General features: G+C 32.9%; 1 protein-coding gene across 1 annotated transcript in view; it reads left to right on the forward strand.

Moving 5' to 3' along the window:
- The window catches only part of LOC112692324 (homeobox protein bagpipe-like), a 93,553-nt gene that overhangs the window by 18,469 nt on the left and 55,838 nt on the right, over positions 1–19,246 (forward strand). The window contains exon 2 of the mRNA XM_025566955.1: positions 5,393–5,853. Coding sequence (XP_025422740.1) covers positions 5,393–5,853 — 461 coding nt within the window. The remainder of the gene's footprint in view (positions 1–5,392; positions 5,854–19,246) is intronic.

Below are 19,246 nucleotides of genomic sequence, written 5' to 3' on the forward strand. Positions count from 1 at the left end.
GTGATATTGTCCTATTCGGTGGAGCGACTAGGTGAGAGGATAGGGGTTGTGACATCCCCAATCCTCCTAAAATAAATCCTGGTTGTGCCACTGGTCCTATGAAATGTAAAATAATGCACTTTACAAATCCGTTCGTTTGTTTCACTGTGTGGTTTACGTATTTTTTTTTTTATTATTATTTTATTATTCACTAAACGTTTTGCATCTAATGTTAACCGACGTCTGGCCACAGAAATGAATACCAAATAGTTCGTATCTGAGCGCGGAAGTGTGTATACGTATGCGTTAACCTAACCTAAGCTACGAATAAATAATAATGATAATAGCGAAGAAAATAAAAGAAAGAAATAATAAAAAAAAGAAGAAAAGAAAAAAAAAAGAACTGATCTTACTTAATGATAACAATATATGCTTTCAACTACTTATCACACACTTATTTACTTAACACACACACACACAACACCCTGTACATAAATGCGATGCTTCTGATTATTTAATGAATGAGCACAAATCCGTATAGTGCACATGTACGTGTACACGGCCGACCGTGATCGTTATTGAATTACATTGAAAACATTGTTGTAGTTACCGATGCCAAACATTTGCTTTCGGTCGACACATGGATTGTATAAGAGGGTTTTTTTATGAACATTGAACGTGAAACAGAGATCTTGGCCGAATGCCTCGTATCATAATTAATTAAATACTCGACCGAAAAACACATTTAACGGTGAGTGATAAACAAACATCTCGCGTTAATAACTTTCAGGAAACCGTTTATACCCTCGAGTAAACTATAGTTTTTTTATGGCGGATAAAGTACACTCGACGCCAACAATAATGATAACATTCCGCGAACAAGATTTAAATTATGTGATGGGTTCATAGGTGGAACTTGGATAAGAATCATGAGGGGACAGTTGCCCCCAAAAAAAGAGTTAACGAAAAAACTTGTTATTTCAATCTTTTATTAATGAAGGCCGAAAAGTTGAATTCAATTTAAAATAATTAATAATATTCCTTCTGTAATTTTGATTTCTAATATAAAACAAGAAAATATTTTTTGGAATTCCAAATTCAATTTGAAGCTTATTAAGAAAAATATTAGAATGTTACTCATGTTTTTGAGAATCCGGTTAAGAAAGTCAATTAATTGTTTGTCCTTCTAGAATCATCCCCAAGTGCCGCTTATGGATGGGTTCCCCTGCTTTCCGAGACAAAGAAACCGAAATGAAAGTGTAAAACATTGAGGTGTGCGTATATCACGGATACACATGTACCTCGTTGTATTGTACATATTTATTTTAGGCTATAACAACTATAACATTGTAATATAATATTATAATATACACGGGTACCTCCAGATACAGTCCTAATCGCGGTATAATATTATTTTGTACTCAATTAAATAACATAGCAACATTATGAAAATATTTTTCATCTTGTCAGGGACACGTCTTTACTGCGGGGCAATTGTTCGTTGTTATGGTAAATATCTCCTGATTTAAATGAATTAGACCTTACGTTTGATAAATGCAAAACAATTTATACGGAGATGGAATGTATTTATTTATAAATGTTTCATATTTCATGTGGATGTGTAATATTTGATGTAGTTTTTAATATCTGTTTATAAAATGAGTGTAAATTAATACATTTCATTTATAGCACGATTATAACTTCAAACTTACTCAGTTACAGCCAATAAATGCTAGTGTATACGCAAAGTAATGCCATAATATTTAATAAAATGATAAAATCAGAATTTGAAAAATATCATTGACGGAAAACACGTTAAGGAAATAAAACTAATTTAGAAATATAAATTAATATTTTATAAAATATTAAAAAATTATGTAAGACGATGGAATTGTTTTAACAAAAATTTTAAATCGCATTTGAAAACAAATGAAAGTAGAGATACTGTTTATAGAGAGTTAATTAGAAATAACCACGAAAAAGACGAACAAAACATTATAGTTAGATAAGTTATTCGTTAAAAATAAAAGCATAGTATGAGATTTGTGAACGGTCACATAAATTAAAACATCATGAACTTAAGGACATACATTAAATAAAACCAATATGAATTGCTTTCGGAAAATTATATACTTGGCAAGACGATCAAAACTACCAGCAAGGCCACGTAGTATTCAAAATATGCACAAAGTAATGGATTCATTAGATATTAAAACTTATGACTAACTATTTCTCATGCTAAATGATAGTAATCTAAATATAGTAATGTTTTCATGTGAAAAAAATTTGAATACTTTAAGTACACTTAAGATTAAATATGTAAATGATACTTTTAAGTAGTGTACTAAATTATTTTTACTTAACAATAAAGTGAATCATATGCAAGATGTTTTTATATATTAAAAACTGAATGTTTCAAATTTATGTTGTTCTCCCGAATCTATATTTGCCGATTTCGAATTATCTATTCATCATGATGCATTAAAAATTTGGCCAACTATAATTATTAAAGGATGTCGCTTCCATTTATGGCAAGCATGGTCGCGTCATATTCAAAATTTGGGATTAAGTAAGGATTATCTTAACCAAACGGAGATAGGCTTATTTTTGAAAACTAAATGTTTTCAAAAAAAGTTTTTAAAAACTAAACTATATGTTTGGATTACCTTTATTGAACAAAGAAGATCTAGAGAAGTGTTTTGTTGAAGATTTTATGTCGTATATTGCCGGAAGATTAAAACTCACTGAATTTATGGATTATTTAATAGAAAATTATACAGATTATGGAGCAAAATTTCCTATTTCTATGTGAGCCGAAATGAGTAGCAGTTCTTAAAGGACAACCAATGCTTGTGAAAGTATTTATCATAAGTACAATTCGTTATTTTATACACATCATCCAGATATATATATACATTTTTGGAAAAATTAAAAATAAAATTCAAATCGATATCAAAATAGAAATCCAAACGGCCGTACAAACAACGAGAAAACCAAAACTACAATCAACAACATTTTATTCATCGAAGACAACATACATCAATTTCAAAATATTAAAATATCAAGACTATATTTTGTCAAGATAATGGCATTTAAACACCAGCCTATATAGATATACAAAAAAATAAATAACATTTTTTTCAAATAAATTAAATCCATTTAAAATAATTAATAATTTCACCCAAATTCAAAGGTTCAAACTAAAATAAAATATACTATTATGAATAAGAATCACAAAATAACCTCCACGTGGTGCACCCTAAGTAACTCTAAATGAACTGGGACGTACTAAGGCTATGTCAAAAATATGACCTTTTTTTGGGGGGGGGGGGGGGCGCACTCGGATGATACCTTATTTTGGACGCACTGAGGAAACTCCCAATCTAGTAAACCGTCAAAAAGTAATTATTAGTCATTTGTTGTGTATAATTTTACATTGTGTGAAAGTCTATATTTCAAATATATCGGTTCATTGTATACTGCGATTAGCGTTATAAAATATGTTTGAATTTATTGTGAAGTCTACTCGAAATTAAACTTTTCATATTTTCATTTTTTTGCATTGTGTTTAACAATATTTTTTGCTATACCAATTTTTGAATTAAATATTTATCTTTCTATACTTTCGAGTTTTGATGGATGAAGTCGAAAATGTGGAAAAGTTGATTTTGAGTAAACTTCATGACTAATTTCACTTGAAATCCTTATCGCAAAATTTTAAAAATCAATATTATCGCGTTGGAAACATAATGATAATGGTACGTTTAAATTACTGTCATGTGCTCATGAAAGGTATACAACGAACTGAAGCTTTAAATCATCTTCTTTATGTAACTTATTTAACTTTTAAATTATAAAGTTATCTTAGTTATAAGTTAAACGTATTAATTTATTTTTATTTTAAATAGGTTTTGTACGACATGCTTATAGAATTACAAAAAAAAAAACTGCATGTACATTAAACGGATCGTTAAAAATTAATTTGCTAATGATGGATCACTAATTGGTGTTTAAGGGTTGGTGAAATATTTAAAATTCCTTGGAATTAGAGTTTGTGCAATGCACTGCATAATGATGTATTTTCCTCGTGATACTACACGTTATATTGTGTACTAACAATTTATTTGAAAACAACCCTTTGTTTATAGTCATTATTACAATTTCCGTCTATGATTATTTTGTTTTAATAAAATAGTATGATTAATAAATATTGATAAATTTATATAAGAAACTTAACGTTTAAATGAAAACATATGTTCGTTTTTTTAAATGACCATAATATTTGATATGGATGCAGTACAAATGACTAAAAACAAATGAATCAACATCACTTTGTTAAATGTTATTAAATTACGAAATATTTAATCTTAACTGTTTTTTTTTTAAAACAATTATAGATTATTAACCTTTGGAATAGTTATATATATGTATATTAAACTCTTACTCAAAGTACAAAATGATAGAAGTTCATAAAATTGGTTGGGCAAAATAACAATAAATCATATAAACGTGTAATTATTTAAACTGCTATTTCTTATTATAATATTGTGTTGCGTTAGAATTTGTTTATATTTGTAAAATTTATATTATTGTATTATGAAGCAAAAACTGAATAATCGTTTAAATTTGTTGGATCCAGCAGAATTTGCTTACACAACTCGTTTCACATCACCAAATTAAATAAGACCCGATTAAAAACCTACTGTACCAAAACCTAAATGGAAGGGAAATGTGAGTCGATTTTCTACATATAAAGAAATAAATAATTCATTAATATAACGTAATGCGCGTTTTTTTGTAATTTTTTCTTTTCATAGTGCGATATGAGGTGATTAGGAATGAGCTTGAGGTGCATACTACAGATACATTATTTGTAATCTATGTTTTAGTTTTAAATAAACTGATATTATTTTTATTCGTTAATGCTACTGAAGAGTTTTTTATAACCGTAATAAAATATCATCTGTATTAAACAATAAACTTAATAAATTATTGTTATTATTTGGTCGTTTTTATGAAGATACATGAATAACTCACTTCCAAACACCAATGTAATTAATATATAATAAATATTAAAATTAATAAACAAATAAATTAGAATTAAAATTAAAAATTAAGCGAAAGCATTTTGGGTTACACAATTTTTGTTCGCAGTGCATATACCGATTCATTTTAATATGTGGTACATATTTTAGTTATTATAGTATATTGTATACAAAAAAGATCTTGATTGTTAAGGTCCGACCATCTGAACGGGAAGCGATACGACCCCATTTATCCACATAATAACGTTAACGACACGATTGAGTGGGGGGTAGGAGGTAGTTTGTGTCTGTAACGTTACGTCTTTGTATTTTCACCGAAAAATGACTTATAACGTTTTTAATTCGTACCGAAAATGACATGTTTCTAGACGCGATGCAGCCGACGGCCGTGATGTTGAACAACCATCATCACGGAGGTCATCCGCAACATCAACTATCGACCGTCGGAGGAGGTGGTCACAAAAACAACAACAATAATAACATCAACAATACCAACAACAACCATACGACGACCACGTCGACGACCGGGACGACGAACGCAGCGGTGCCGACCCCCGTACGGAAAAAGTCTCGGAAGGACGTGCCGCTGTCGTCGTCGCCGGGTCTGTTGGTCAGCTCGTCTTCCGGTTCGCCGGCCGGACAGCAGGCCGGCGAGAGCGACGGCGGTCACTCTTCCGACGGCTGCGGAGACCGGAAGCGGAAGAAAGCGCGGACCACATTCACGGGTCGGCAGATATTCGAGTTGGAGAAACAGTTCGAGCTGAAAAAGTATCTGTCGTCGTCCGAACGGTCAGAGATGGCTAAGCTTTTGAGCGTCACCGAAACACAGGTGAGAAACTTATAAAATGCACCGTTTACCTACCCTATAAATATTCGCCACTCGACGCAATAACAGCAGGTTTGGATTCTTGTTTGATTTTTTTTTACGTACGGTACGATGTAATTTCTTTCCGCAGTCATCACTTATTTTATTCAGTCGCGTTCGCACGGTTTTCCGAAGTCTACGAATACAATCGTGGATTCGCTTCGTAATGTTGGTTTAAATCTTCCACAAATGTCGTCGACGTGTTATCGTTTATTCGTTTCAACAGAATCGTTACATTAATTATAGATGTACCTTGGATTTCTTTACGATTGAATACTATCCGCGTAGCGCTTCGTTTTCCATTACCGCTTTGTAGAAACCTAAGGACATCGGTTAACATTTTTTTTTTTTTTTTTTAATACGTTTTATGACTGTTGTTTAACAAAGCGTATCGATCAGTAGTAGTCGGTTATTTCGTTCAAGGTGATTACTGCAGCAACTAATCACGCCGAGAACCATTACGATATAGTTTACTTATTAATGATGACCAAATCGCAGATTTAAATCGTATTTGATAATTGATTAAAAAAACAACGTTAGGCGACGCGGCGACGGTTTAAAAAGTGTTTTAAATTAAAATTCGATCGGGGCAAACTAGCTCTAACTGCCGTTTCCCCTGATCCGGCCACTGTCGTGTAAAGTGTGATAAACGATGGTCGTCGGCTGCCGTGAAATCATTATCTCGTCGTGCCCGTCTACGTACATCGGTGCGCTCGTCGCCGCGGTTACGGGTCACGACGCTCGCCCATAAATCTTCATTACCACCTCCGCCGCCACTCCTGTTGTTATTATTATTGCCGTCGTCGTTATTCTCGTCGGCCGTGTCGTTTGTAGGCGTAATCGACAAACGTTTTGTTTTCCAAACGATAAATAAATAAATAATTGTAATGAACGTGGCGCATCTCATACAACCAGTGTATAATAGTGCATCGTAATTCAGTAGCACCGTGCGGCGCAGTATCGTCCGCGCTCGACTCGAATACAATGTACAGACGATGTGTTATATTATACGGTTTATTACGGGGGCGTCCTCAGGGGGGGGTGAAGGTAAATGGGGTAGTCGTCCCCTCTCTCCGTAGCTATTTTTTTCTTCGAACGTTTGTTATTTATTATTTATACCACACTAGGGATACACATAAACGTGAATATATATACGAAGCTCGTCGCTTCCCTATGATAAAGTGCAGGGACGCCACTAGTTTGTTACAGGTTTTATGGCAGCTCTCGGTTTCCGCATGGTTTAGATTTCGCAACGAATCATCGTTCTCTTAAATGCTGCACTAATGCGCTTAACGAAATCACTGAATGACCGCGTTTAGGTTCTTTTTACGCGTGCTAAGCGTCGGTAACGTTATTCTTTGTTTATTATTGTAATACTGTCCAATAAAAAAAGAGAATACTAAAATAAATTGAACGTTAAAAAATGACTAATTGCTTGGGACGATGCCAATCAAATTTTCTTCTTTTCGCACTCTCGCGGCTCGCACATACACACACATAAATATATAAGTATATTATAATAACCTTATGTAATAACACGCACGAGGTTTTTTACCAAGTACAAACAATTTGATTATTAAACCAAAATACACTAGTGTGATCGTGAGCATGTTTCACTTCGTTTCATTGCTGTAATCATATTGTTCTTCGTAAGAAAAATCATATTTTTCGGAGCAACAGAGGGAAAGATAAAAAGGAAATAACAACTACGTTACGAAGTATTCGTACGAAAGAGATTTAACGATTTTAGTTAAATAAATTAATTTTAATTGAAAAAAGAACGATATTTTATATGACCACAAGTGCTGTACACGGCGGTCTTTGGCAAAACGTTATTCATCGCCATAATGTGTCAGAAAATAATACTTGAAGTGCGCATTGTCCTCTGTCAAACCCTAACGTTCAATATTATATTGATCTGTCCGCGTGTGTTGTTCGGTATTGTTGTTTGTCGATGCAGTGTGACCCAGAATCATTAATGCGTGTCTTATATATGATGTTGAAATATACAAACTTTTATAAAGCGTCTGTGAAGAGGAAATGGGTGTTCTTGCTTCAGGACGAAAAAAATAAAAACAAATAGTAAACAAATAAAGTTTTCTGTTCTTATACGAGTTGTTCAGACTACATCGGCTAGAACATCACGTGTAACGTAACAATAGAGCTATGTCGAGAGTGTAATGTACCAATTAAAAATTCTTTTTTAGCAATATACACGCGCGTTTATAGTCAAGAGGAAGTCTCGGTGAAAAAGAAAGAAAAAACGTAAGCATGTTATTTTTGGACCTTATCGACTTAAGGCTTTTCCGACAAATTCTCATTACAACGCAGTCGATTGTGAACGTAACTGACGACGAGAAATACGTCAGCTGAACGTGTATGTATACGCCGCATGAGTGTTTTTGTTCGCGTCCAATCTTCGAAACGCACAAACAAGGCAAAGAATAAAAAAATATTATTACGACCGTATAATATTAATCCGTGCGTTGTAAATGCGCGAGCGGTTTGGGGCCGAAAGACAAACAAATGAATAATTTAGACCGATTTGACGATCGATTTTCAGCGTATATTGTGTGCGTGTGCGCGCGCGGTATATTTCGATTATTCGATTAAACGTACACACCGCCGTGGACGGCTCTTCACGACTTATCTGTACACCACGAACGTATGTGAAACGTTCTATTATTGTGATTTATGTCACAACCGGCGACGATGATTTAAAACGAGGTCAGTCCAACGATTTGCGGTTATAAACGTTATCGCGATTTTAATATTATTACAATACGAGGACGCGCGCGCATAACGTTTTCATGTGCGCACGAGTCACGTATTTCGACGTTTTTTTTTCTTTTTCGTTAAGCCAGAATGGTCGTCAAAACTCCACCGTCGTGAACTCCGTCGCCCGTTCAAGAGAATCGTACATACCGTATTGGGTACTGCTGCAATCCTGTTCGTCTCTCATTTGTCTATTTCGGGCGACGGATCGTCTTGGTCGTGCTATCCTGTTAAATCGGTTTCGGATATCACGTCTTCGGCACAATATTTTTATACGTCTCTCCCCCCTCCACGTATACACACAAAACGCATACACATATACGTGCACTCACGCACACGAAAAACGTTTATAGCGCGTGCAAGAGCGCACGTAATATATATCTTGTGCGCACCACTTTGAAATATTTTCTCGTCTTGTGAAAAATATGCATCACATATGTACATGTGAACACATACGTGCGCACACATCGACCGATGCATCTCTCCGAGTACGTCTCCGACGTGTTACATTACTGTTCACACACACGCACGCACACACGAACGTATTATACGATTGCCACTCTCGGGCCAAAGCAAACACGAAGATTTTCAACGGATTTATCTTTAGATCACCGTCGTTTATGTACGTGCACGTATCTGGTGTACACCTATACGTTTTTGTGGCAGGAACGTTTTGTATGTATGTGTGCACACGCGCGCGCGCGTATGTGTGCAATGAACATTTCGGCAGCTATACACCCTGACAGTTTTTATTTGGAGTAATAGCATCGACGACGACGCGTTGACGAACTTCTATGCGCTGTTTTATTATTACACGTATAATGTTTCGTGCATGGTTGAAATTTAACACATATATATATATATATATATATATATATATGTGTGTGTGTGTGTGTGTGTGTAAATATGTATAAAAAACAGTGACCATGTGTTATAAATAATTATTCCACAACGATAATTTTAAGGACGTAGGATTAGGCATATGATCATTTAATTTTTTTTTTTAATTTTACAACAGAATTTTCTATAGTTAAAACTCCCGGTCGATCGACAACAATGACTATGAAGCGGATAGACAGTATTTTCTCGATCGATCGAATTTCGCTGTAAAAATCATACATTTAACGCAGCATGATAATAAAAATAATGTATATTTATAGTATTTCATGAAGGTTTTATTTATCATATGCAATTGTAGTTATACGTTTAACCGTTTTTATGTTACACTCAGTATGTAACACACGTATTGGTATATTACACGACGTTTTATTCACGATGTTTTACATATTAGTTAAATCATGCTTGTTTATGTATGTATATATGTTTAGTCGTAGAAACGAAATTCGAATTTAAATCGATTTTAAAATAATATACCTGAAAACTGGCAAGCTATTCATATTCGGTTATATACTTAACGTCGCGCGTTCGTCCATTGAAATAATTCATATTCATCGAATGTTTAAATAACAATGATGTTGGTCTCGAATCAGCTTGTGTCCGGATGACCTAAATTTGCGTGTACAACTAAAAGTTAAATTTTTATTTCCATATTGTTATATCGTAGAAATGTGTTGAGTAAATCGTTTTATTTGGTACAATTTATTAATATTAGATGAACAGTTAATGAATATGTTTTAAGCAAAATAAAAATAAAAAAACAATAAACAATAAACACGGGAAAAAAAATAAAAATTTATAAATGGTATATTACATTGTATCCGTTATATTTAAGTTTTATTATAGTGGATTTGTTTTATAACTAGCTTTGTTATAGATAATTATTTCGGTGTTATCTAAAGCAAATATAATTCGTAGGCGTTCTATAAAAATTCATTATACAATAAACTTCTTTTACATTTCATCCGAGATCAAAACAATTATTTGTAATTAGTTTTATTTGTTCTTTTAATAACTCTTTGGATTTTCGCGTTTAACATTTGATTTGATAAATGAGACGATAAATTACAGTATTGTTTTAAAATACATGTTTTATGATCTTTAAAAGTCAATTTTAATTTTAAAATATTTTAATTGTACGCCTACAGCACTTATTCTGTTTCGCCATTCTCTCAACTATTTGTGATCGGCCACCCTTGTTCTAATCCTCCACTTGTCTCAATTTTCTACATCCTCTACGCATACACCAACCGTCCTCATATTATTCTCAATCGTATCTACAGCACACATATATATATATATATATATATTATAAATTACATAAAACTTGTTGGGATAAAATGTATACATTGTATATTCATTTATAAAATGTTAAAATGTTTAATTGTAATTCGAGTTTTAAAAATGTGTTTATTTAATTTATCAAGCTTTGAGTTACTAAATTACACGCATTCTTGTGCATTTCGAATCATTGGTTTTTGAGCCAAAATATCTCTAAAATTTTTATTTGTTTTTAATAAAAATAAAATACATTTTTTTTATTATAATAATGTTAATTGTATAAATATTCCCTTGAAAAAAAGTTTTACTGTTAAAAATTTTTTTAAATCATTTTCGGGGAAAAACGTTGTAGACACTGATGTTTTTATTGAGTTCGCCCAAAAATAAGCACCCAAAAGCCATATAAAACAAATAATAGCGCAATTAATTTAATAGGAATAAAAATGATTTGACGATTATTATTTTGTCGTCTTTAAGATTTATAGCTACCAAATGAAAAATAAAAAGTATTATTAATGAAACATGCATATGCAAACATGCGGTTAATTATTCATTATATACGAGTGTCATCACATAAAAATGTATATTTTAAGACATCAATTTCACACTAATTTATCGCCAGTTTTTGTAGACTACTCAAAAAAATTGTAAACAATTGTAGCGTGTAAAAATCGTGTCTTTGATCGAGTTCCGCTCGTTGAGAATAACGTGTCAACGAAAAATAAAATTTTCAAAACTAATTCCGGACAATTAAAATCATGATTCATTGTGCGATGAACAACTGCTTGTAACAGCGAATTAAAAATTCGAAGTCGTTGATATTATTTTTACTCGGTGACCGATTTACGAACCACTATCATTAAGATTAATTTCGCCACGTCTCCGCATAGTTATTATCATTATTTTCGTATGGCAAAATAAAATAACAACAGAAACACTTAAAAATATACATAAAATTAGATATAACGTGTACAAAAATTAGGAGATGTTCAACAGTAATAAAGCTCAAAATTTAACAAGCACTTAGGTAAATACAAATACATAGACAGAGCAGAAGGTCCCCAACAATTCGAAAATCCCTTTCTCGATGTACGGTCAATGTAGGGCTCATGTCACAGCTCCAAATCCAGGTTCTTCGTCCATTCCACAGCCTCTTTCTTCGCTAAATGGACGTCTTCCACGGTGCCTCGAAATGCACGAATCGGACACTCATTGGTGATGTGTTTAATCGTCTAGGGTTTATAACCACAGTCACACATGTTTCAATGTCACGCAATCTCCATTCGTACACTATATGCCCACTCCTACCATGGCCAGTCCGTATAGTTATTACTCTGCCATAGAATTGTGAGCGTTTATACGTTTAAAAGCCAAATTTATTATTTTGCGATTTCCGTAACCCGTCTGACGTCACCGTGCGTCATCGTCGCGCACTTATAATAGTATTATAATGTATATTATGTAGGCGTATTGAGTGGAAAGACAAATAATTGCACTCAACTGCAGCATGAATGAGATAGGAAAGTTTTAAACGTATTACGTTTTTGTAAATGATCTGAACAGCTTGTATACATTTTATTTATCGAAATAAATAGAAAAACTTATTGGACGAAAAAATATCATTGTTATCTTTTTTCTTTCAGCATTTCAATCTATTGGAAAAATAATTGAGAAAATACAAACATTGACTCTTTTGAACATCGTTTGTGTTCACTTTGAAGTCCAATAAAAACTGTGCATTAATATAAACAGAATATAACATTAATGAAAAAAATATAAAACATTAATGAACAACATTAAACATTATTATTTAATAAACGCATACGTTAGATTCGCTTCGCTAATTATCTAAGATCTAAGCGGACAATTAAATCATTTGATCGATAATTGATTGTTGAAATTTTTCCAACTTATAATCTTACTGTAAAATGTAATAAATTAATAATGATCTATATTAGTATGGTACATTATCATGTAATTAGTGTCGTTGCTGTTTTTATTTATCATAGTCTTCAAAACGTTTGGAAAGTCTGAGCTCTCGTGATAATTACATTCAAAGCGTGTGCAGCGTGTACATTATTTTTTTAATGCCATGTTTTCGCTCATCTGATAATGAATCTAATAATAACAATAATAACATGTATGTCACACGCATTAGGTTATGTCACGATGTGCAAACGTACGAATTATACGGACGACGGACGTTTTCCGAAACATGTGTTCTTTATTTATTTATTTATTTAATTTTCGTTATTTCGTCGACGTAATCAACTCTACCCCCCCTCACTCTCTCTCACTCTCTCTTATTCATTCTTGAACGATTACAATTAATTGTTATTTTTGGCACGTTTACTGCGTGCGCGAAACGACAAGTAAACATTTTCTAGTTAAGATGAAACACAACACGCGCGCACGCACACATACACACACACACACACATATGTATATATATATATATATATATATACCTGTTGCCATGCCCTTTTTGTCTATCCTCCTTGTGCCTAACGCTTGCTGCTCCGTGGTCACACGTTACTAGTCTTTCTCGCGTTTCCACTGTGAATAGACCAGCATCCAAATTTAAAATCGTAAATGCCCGCATTGAAGTATGAAATCGAACACATCGGGAGAAAAAAAACGCGTCCCTACGATTTGGGAGAACGATATGGGAAAAACTAAATAAATAAAACGGTGACATTTTGTGCATTAAATGACGCGTTTTTAATGTGTGCCACGTTGTCCGTGTCAGTCACGATGGCGTGGTGGATGTCCCCTTAAAATTAAAAATAATGCGTTTGGTCTCTCTCCCTCTCTCTCTCTGTCGCCACTTCGAATAATTTTTCTTCCGTAGCAATTACTTTTATATTTGTATATTATGTAATATTATTATAAATTATATAATATTAATTACATAATCGTCACATCTTGCGTCTCTATATGTGTGTATTATATCAGTGATTCCCAAAGTGTGTTCCGCGGAATCTAAGGGTTCTGTGGGATAATCTTAAGGAATTCGCAAGGCAGTGGTGCAACCACGATTTCTTAAGGGGGGGGGACAAAAACACAATTATTTTAAATTAGCTAGCAAATTTAATTATTATTTTATTGTTTGATAAATGTGAATATTGTAATTATAATATAAAATTGAATTATAATTAAATGTATTATGTAAAAAATAAAGATAAAAGTTACGTACAAGTTTATAAATTGAAACTAAGATAAACTAAGGTATAAAATCATGTTATAATATAATTAACATAAACAAGGGGGGGTATGGACCAAGGGACCCGTCACCGCCGCAAGGTATTTATGAACATTGTAATTGTAATTATAGTAAATAATAAAAATGAACTATCTTTAAAACCTTTTTCGGAATACAGGTTTTACAATAACAATAAATGAAAAATTGAAGTTAAGTTGGGGTTCCACGAAACAAAAAATATTTCCTAAGGGTTCCGTGGTCGTAAAAGTTTGGGAACCGCTGTATTATACGAACCGTTAGCTGTCAAAACCGATCTAGTCGTTATTTTCTTATTGGACCGTGGACGTAGTATAATGAGATAAAAAGTTCTTTTTCAACGGATTTTTGAAATAAATGTTTTATTGGTGGTGATGAATGGAAATTCAAAGAAAAAACAATGATCTTGGCAGTAGAATCCGCGCTGCGTTAATTTTTTTTAATTTCTATTATTTTAAAATAGGAATATTTGACAACCGTGCAAAACTACAAAATTAATATGCGGCGTTACGCATATGCTTGTATATGATGCAGGGACGCCCACGGAAATTTATCTCAATTTAGAGGAGGGGCGAATAGTCGCTGAATACCCGATATGAGTCGGGATCGGCTTTATGTAAAAAAACTTCTCATTTCGTGACTGACATAAACAATTTCAGGAGGAGCGATGCCCACTGCCCCCCCCCCCCCACAGTGCTTCCCTGATATGTTGTAAAGATATTGTTGAGAGTGTCGAACAACTAAACAGTGTTTAAATTATTTCAATAAGATGTTCTTTAATGAAATAAATATATAATATTATACATAATATATCAAAGTGTACCTATACATAGGTTATTATAGGTACGTATAATAACAACGTATATAATAACATTATAACACACATAACACCAATATATATAGTTTCTAAATCAATCGAATGCAATTCAAATGTCTGTTTCGTTGCGCTTAATAAAGCCTCCGAATGAAATTTTATAATTGATCGGTAAAATATTTTAGTTTTTTTTTTTTTTTTTAATAAATACAATCAATAAATATTTTTTTTTATTGTAAGTATATGCCATATTTTTTGTTATGGTTTCGTTATTTAACACAATAATTACGGTCCACACGGAATACTGCGAGTTGCGAAATATTTTTAATATTTTACCCTGTTGTGCGTACGTGACTGTGTGGTTGATAACGTTATTTTCGAAACTATTCAGTCAATATTCTAATCTCGGTATATGCGACCGCAATCACATAAAGGATTTCCTTTTCTATATCGCATTATACCAATCTACAACGAATAATATACACTATTAATCTATTATGACGTATTAATTTTATTAGATATCGTATTGTTTCTTTTTTTTTATCATCACTAGTGAGCATTTACTGAAATAAAACTGTTATAAATATATTTAATTTCTACCGTTTGTGGCACATTTATTTAAAACTGGCGGAACCATGTTTTAATCATTCGAAACTTCATACAGTGTTATACTGCGAACTTATACCGCATTCGTGCAAATCATGTGTCTAATCTATACGTATATAATATATTTATGTTAATTCGACTTAACCAATGAGGTAATTGCTTTTAATTGCGCTGGCTGGTCACGACAATGGATTACCTATCATTGGCATATTTCCATACGAAGTGACGATCACTGGCGTACGAATCGATTTATATGTACTCTCGTTATTTTTGCGCGCATACCTACGGTGTTTTTTCGTCGTCGGCGACTTACTCCAAAATCACTCATATACACAAATATAGTACGTGCATTAATATTTAAAATGCCTCGATTTCCGGCCTTACTTCGGAATAAACTAAACGATAAAAAAAAAAAAATTAAAAAAACCAATAACCTAACCGCAGTTCATATATCCGAGATGGTTTGAGTTCGCGTTGTAGTGTAAATTTTCTAATTGGTGGACAACTACGATGAACGTCCATACACAATACCTGCTGCTGCTGTCTGCGGTGGCTGCGGAAACACGTTTTGATTGGCCCCGCGAGAACATCTGCGCAGGGGGCCCTCTCGCGTCGTTCGTTTTTAAATAGGCACTCGACTTAATTTTTTGTCCCTTCCGTTGAACCACGGCAAACGGGTAAAGGGTTCTGATCCGATTCCTGAACGTCATTAAGAGCTAATAGCCTCCGTGCGCAATATCCCGTTAACGCAGGAGGCATGCGTGCGTGTGCGTGTGCGTGTGCGCCTGGACACTTGCCAAAGGCAATGGATGTTTACCACCACTTCGTCACCGCCGGAGAAGGGTACTGCAATCGACTAATTTTACAGTCGAAATACCCGGCTGATGGTGGTTGCGATGTACCACGGGCTGCAGCAACGAGGAGGGTCGGTAGGATTCCCGCATGTTGTTCGCGTTGGCACCACGAACGGCGACCACGCAACAACATTATATATTTATGCGACGATTATTTAAATTTTTCATTTTTTTTTTTTTTCTTTAATAGGCTTTCGGCGAATACGGGATATACCCGCGCATTCTATATACACACATATGTGTAAACTACACAAATCGCGCGGGCGCATGTGTGCGAATGCCCCGCGTTCGTAATTATCGCCTATTTTATAAATATTATTACTAACCTATCCCGACAGCGGATAATGTATACATATTTGTATTGCGTAAACGAAACGAAATTCCAGGGATACGCGCATATGATAATTTATCGCGTCTGCGTAACGTATTACAAATCGGTTATCAGAGTTGGTTTCGGATCGTGAAAAAAAGTATAGGCTTGCACTGCGTAGGGTAGCGGTAATTGTTGTTACGAACATTTCGATTATTATTGCTATTTTTCTTTTCAATGTTTCATTTTTTTCGACTACGACAATAATAAAAAATACGTACTGCACCGTGTTAGAGAATCACGACGACGAAAAGGGATTTGGTGTGGGAACATTAGCGCTAACGGTTTAAATTAATTTATCCCCTTCGTCCTGCACGAGCCACACGAGTATATTGGACGATGCCTCGTACGCGCGGCCGGCAGCGGTCGTTTCGTTCCGTTATTACGATTGTTGTACACGGTCACGTAGACGACTCCCTTGCTGCTGCAGGATTTCCAACGTTACCACCATGGATCACTGCTTTTAAACTCCATCTCGTGGGCCGATTAATTAATTAATTAAACCATATTCGCGACCACCGACGGTTGCGATTAACTAAATCAACCATTGTTTAGATCAGCGGTTTGTACACGCGTGATACACTTACATTTTAAACTATAATCGTTGTGTGTATTATAAAGCCGTATTCTGAGATATTCTTGAACCTGTGCGCGGTGTATACATACAATATCCTGCGTTTTATTTGGAACATTACCGAGTGATTTGGTTTTGAATTATTTAATTGGATATTTAACACTCTTCGTAATATTTTACAACAATCGGAATACACTGTGACTATTCAAGTGGCTCGTGAGATAAATACTTTGTGTTAGTCACAAGCGGTGAAAACATGATTCTATATATTTCATTTGTATTGAAAAATTCGTTAAAATTGTAGTATAATTTTTATAACTTTTTATTCGATTAAAAATTATTTTCGAAAAAACCAAATAGGTTTTATATAATATATTGTGTATTGTATAATTTTCATTTTTACTCTCTTATTAGGTACCAAATTCATAAACAGTCGCTTAGTGTTTTTTTTTAATAGAACGTCGACAATATATAATTAATAGTTTTACATTCGGCATTTTACCATGGTTTTTTTTTTAAATTTTTTGGAGTGAAATGAGTAACTACTATTTTGATACAGCATTCCGTTTCATATTATTTCTTATTTCATACATTATGTAGTTATTGCTGTTCTATTTTAAATTCACTGTATTGGTGTCATAATAACATTTTTTATCTATATTTTTATTATAATGCTTTTGTTTTTTTTTTTTTTTTTTGTTGCCATAGAAGTAATTTTGGCTCTTTGTACTTGAAATACTATTAAATATATATGAATAATATAGTATACTAGTTCAAACGAACTCATAAAAATACAAATATATGTATATATATATATATATATAAATATATATACAAAATACTTATTTACTCACCTTTCGGAATTATTGCATTATTAAAATGTCGCAGTCTTTTTTTCACGATCGTAATCGACCGATCAATGTCTATGTCATGAACCCTGTCAAAGTTGGCTTTTCGGTTGACGTTGTAAGAATAAAAATATATATAGGTACAACTTGATTTATTACTTTTTCATGCGGCCTTTGGCATTCGGACGACTTGAGCACATTTTTTTCGCTGCGACTTATTTTCGTGTTTTTATTGAGGTAAATATAGTAAATTGTTGTCTTGATAATAGTCTAGAGGAAAGACAAAAAATACTATCACAATATCTCACGCATACTCGTGTATTAAAAATATATCTACCATTCTAACGTCGGTAAATAATGTAATCAAAATCCTTAAAAATAATGACATATTGTTCGTATAAGATATGTATAAAATATAACGAAACTATGTAATATGATTTAATATTAATATTAATAATCTTTTATTGTAACAAGACATTCTTTATAAATGTGTTAAACTGATGAAAAATAACAATTGTTTGGTAGTGATTTGCTTAATCGCCAGCTAGGTTTAATCAATGGTACATAACGATATTAATGTTCATTTATCAATTAAATCTTATTACTTACCTATTAAAGTAATTACTACGAATGCTGTAATTTTTTTCTCACGTTTTTACATATAAAATATATTATAAAAGTATGTCTGATTATAAATGTGTATTTGAATTATAAATATTAATGATGAAAAATGTTTTTGTTTTATTTTTCAGTTATTAGACGAAAATTTAATTTTTAATTTTTTATTTGTTAACGATAATCTTCATTATTATGATGGATTTAAATATTAATGTATATGTACAATACATATTTTTGTAAACATCAGAACTTAGGGTTGAAAATAATACTATAAGAATGTTTCGAGGGAAAAATAATTAAATCTCTGGAAAATATAATAATGATTTATTAATTTTACCTTTATATAGTTACTCCCTACTTGATGTGACTACAATATTTGCGTAATTGTTTTAAATACCGAGTATTTATACTTATTATTTTTAAAATAACATACCTAAATTAATTTTATTGTAAATTAACTTTTTTTCGACCATAGTCGATAA

The sequence above is a fragment of the Sipha flava genome, unplaced genomic scaffold (assembly GCF_003268045.1).
Source record: "Sipha flava isolate LNK unplaced genomic scaffold, YSA_version1 73_pilon_pilon, whole genome shotgun sequence".
In the NCBI taxonomy this organism is placed as follows: Eukaryota; Metazoa; Arthropoda; class Insecta; order Hemiptera; family Aphididae; genus Sipha; species Sipha flava.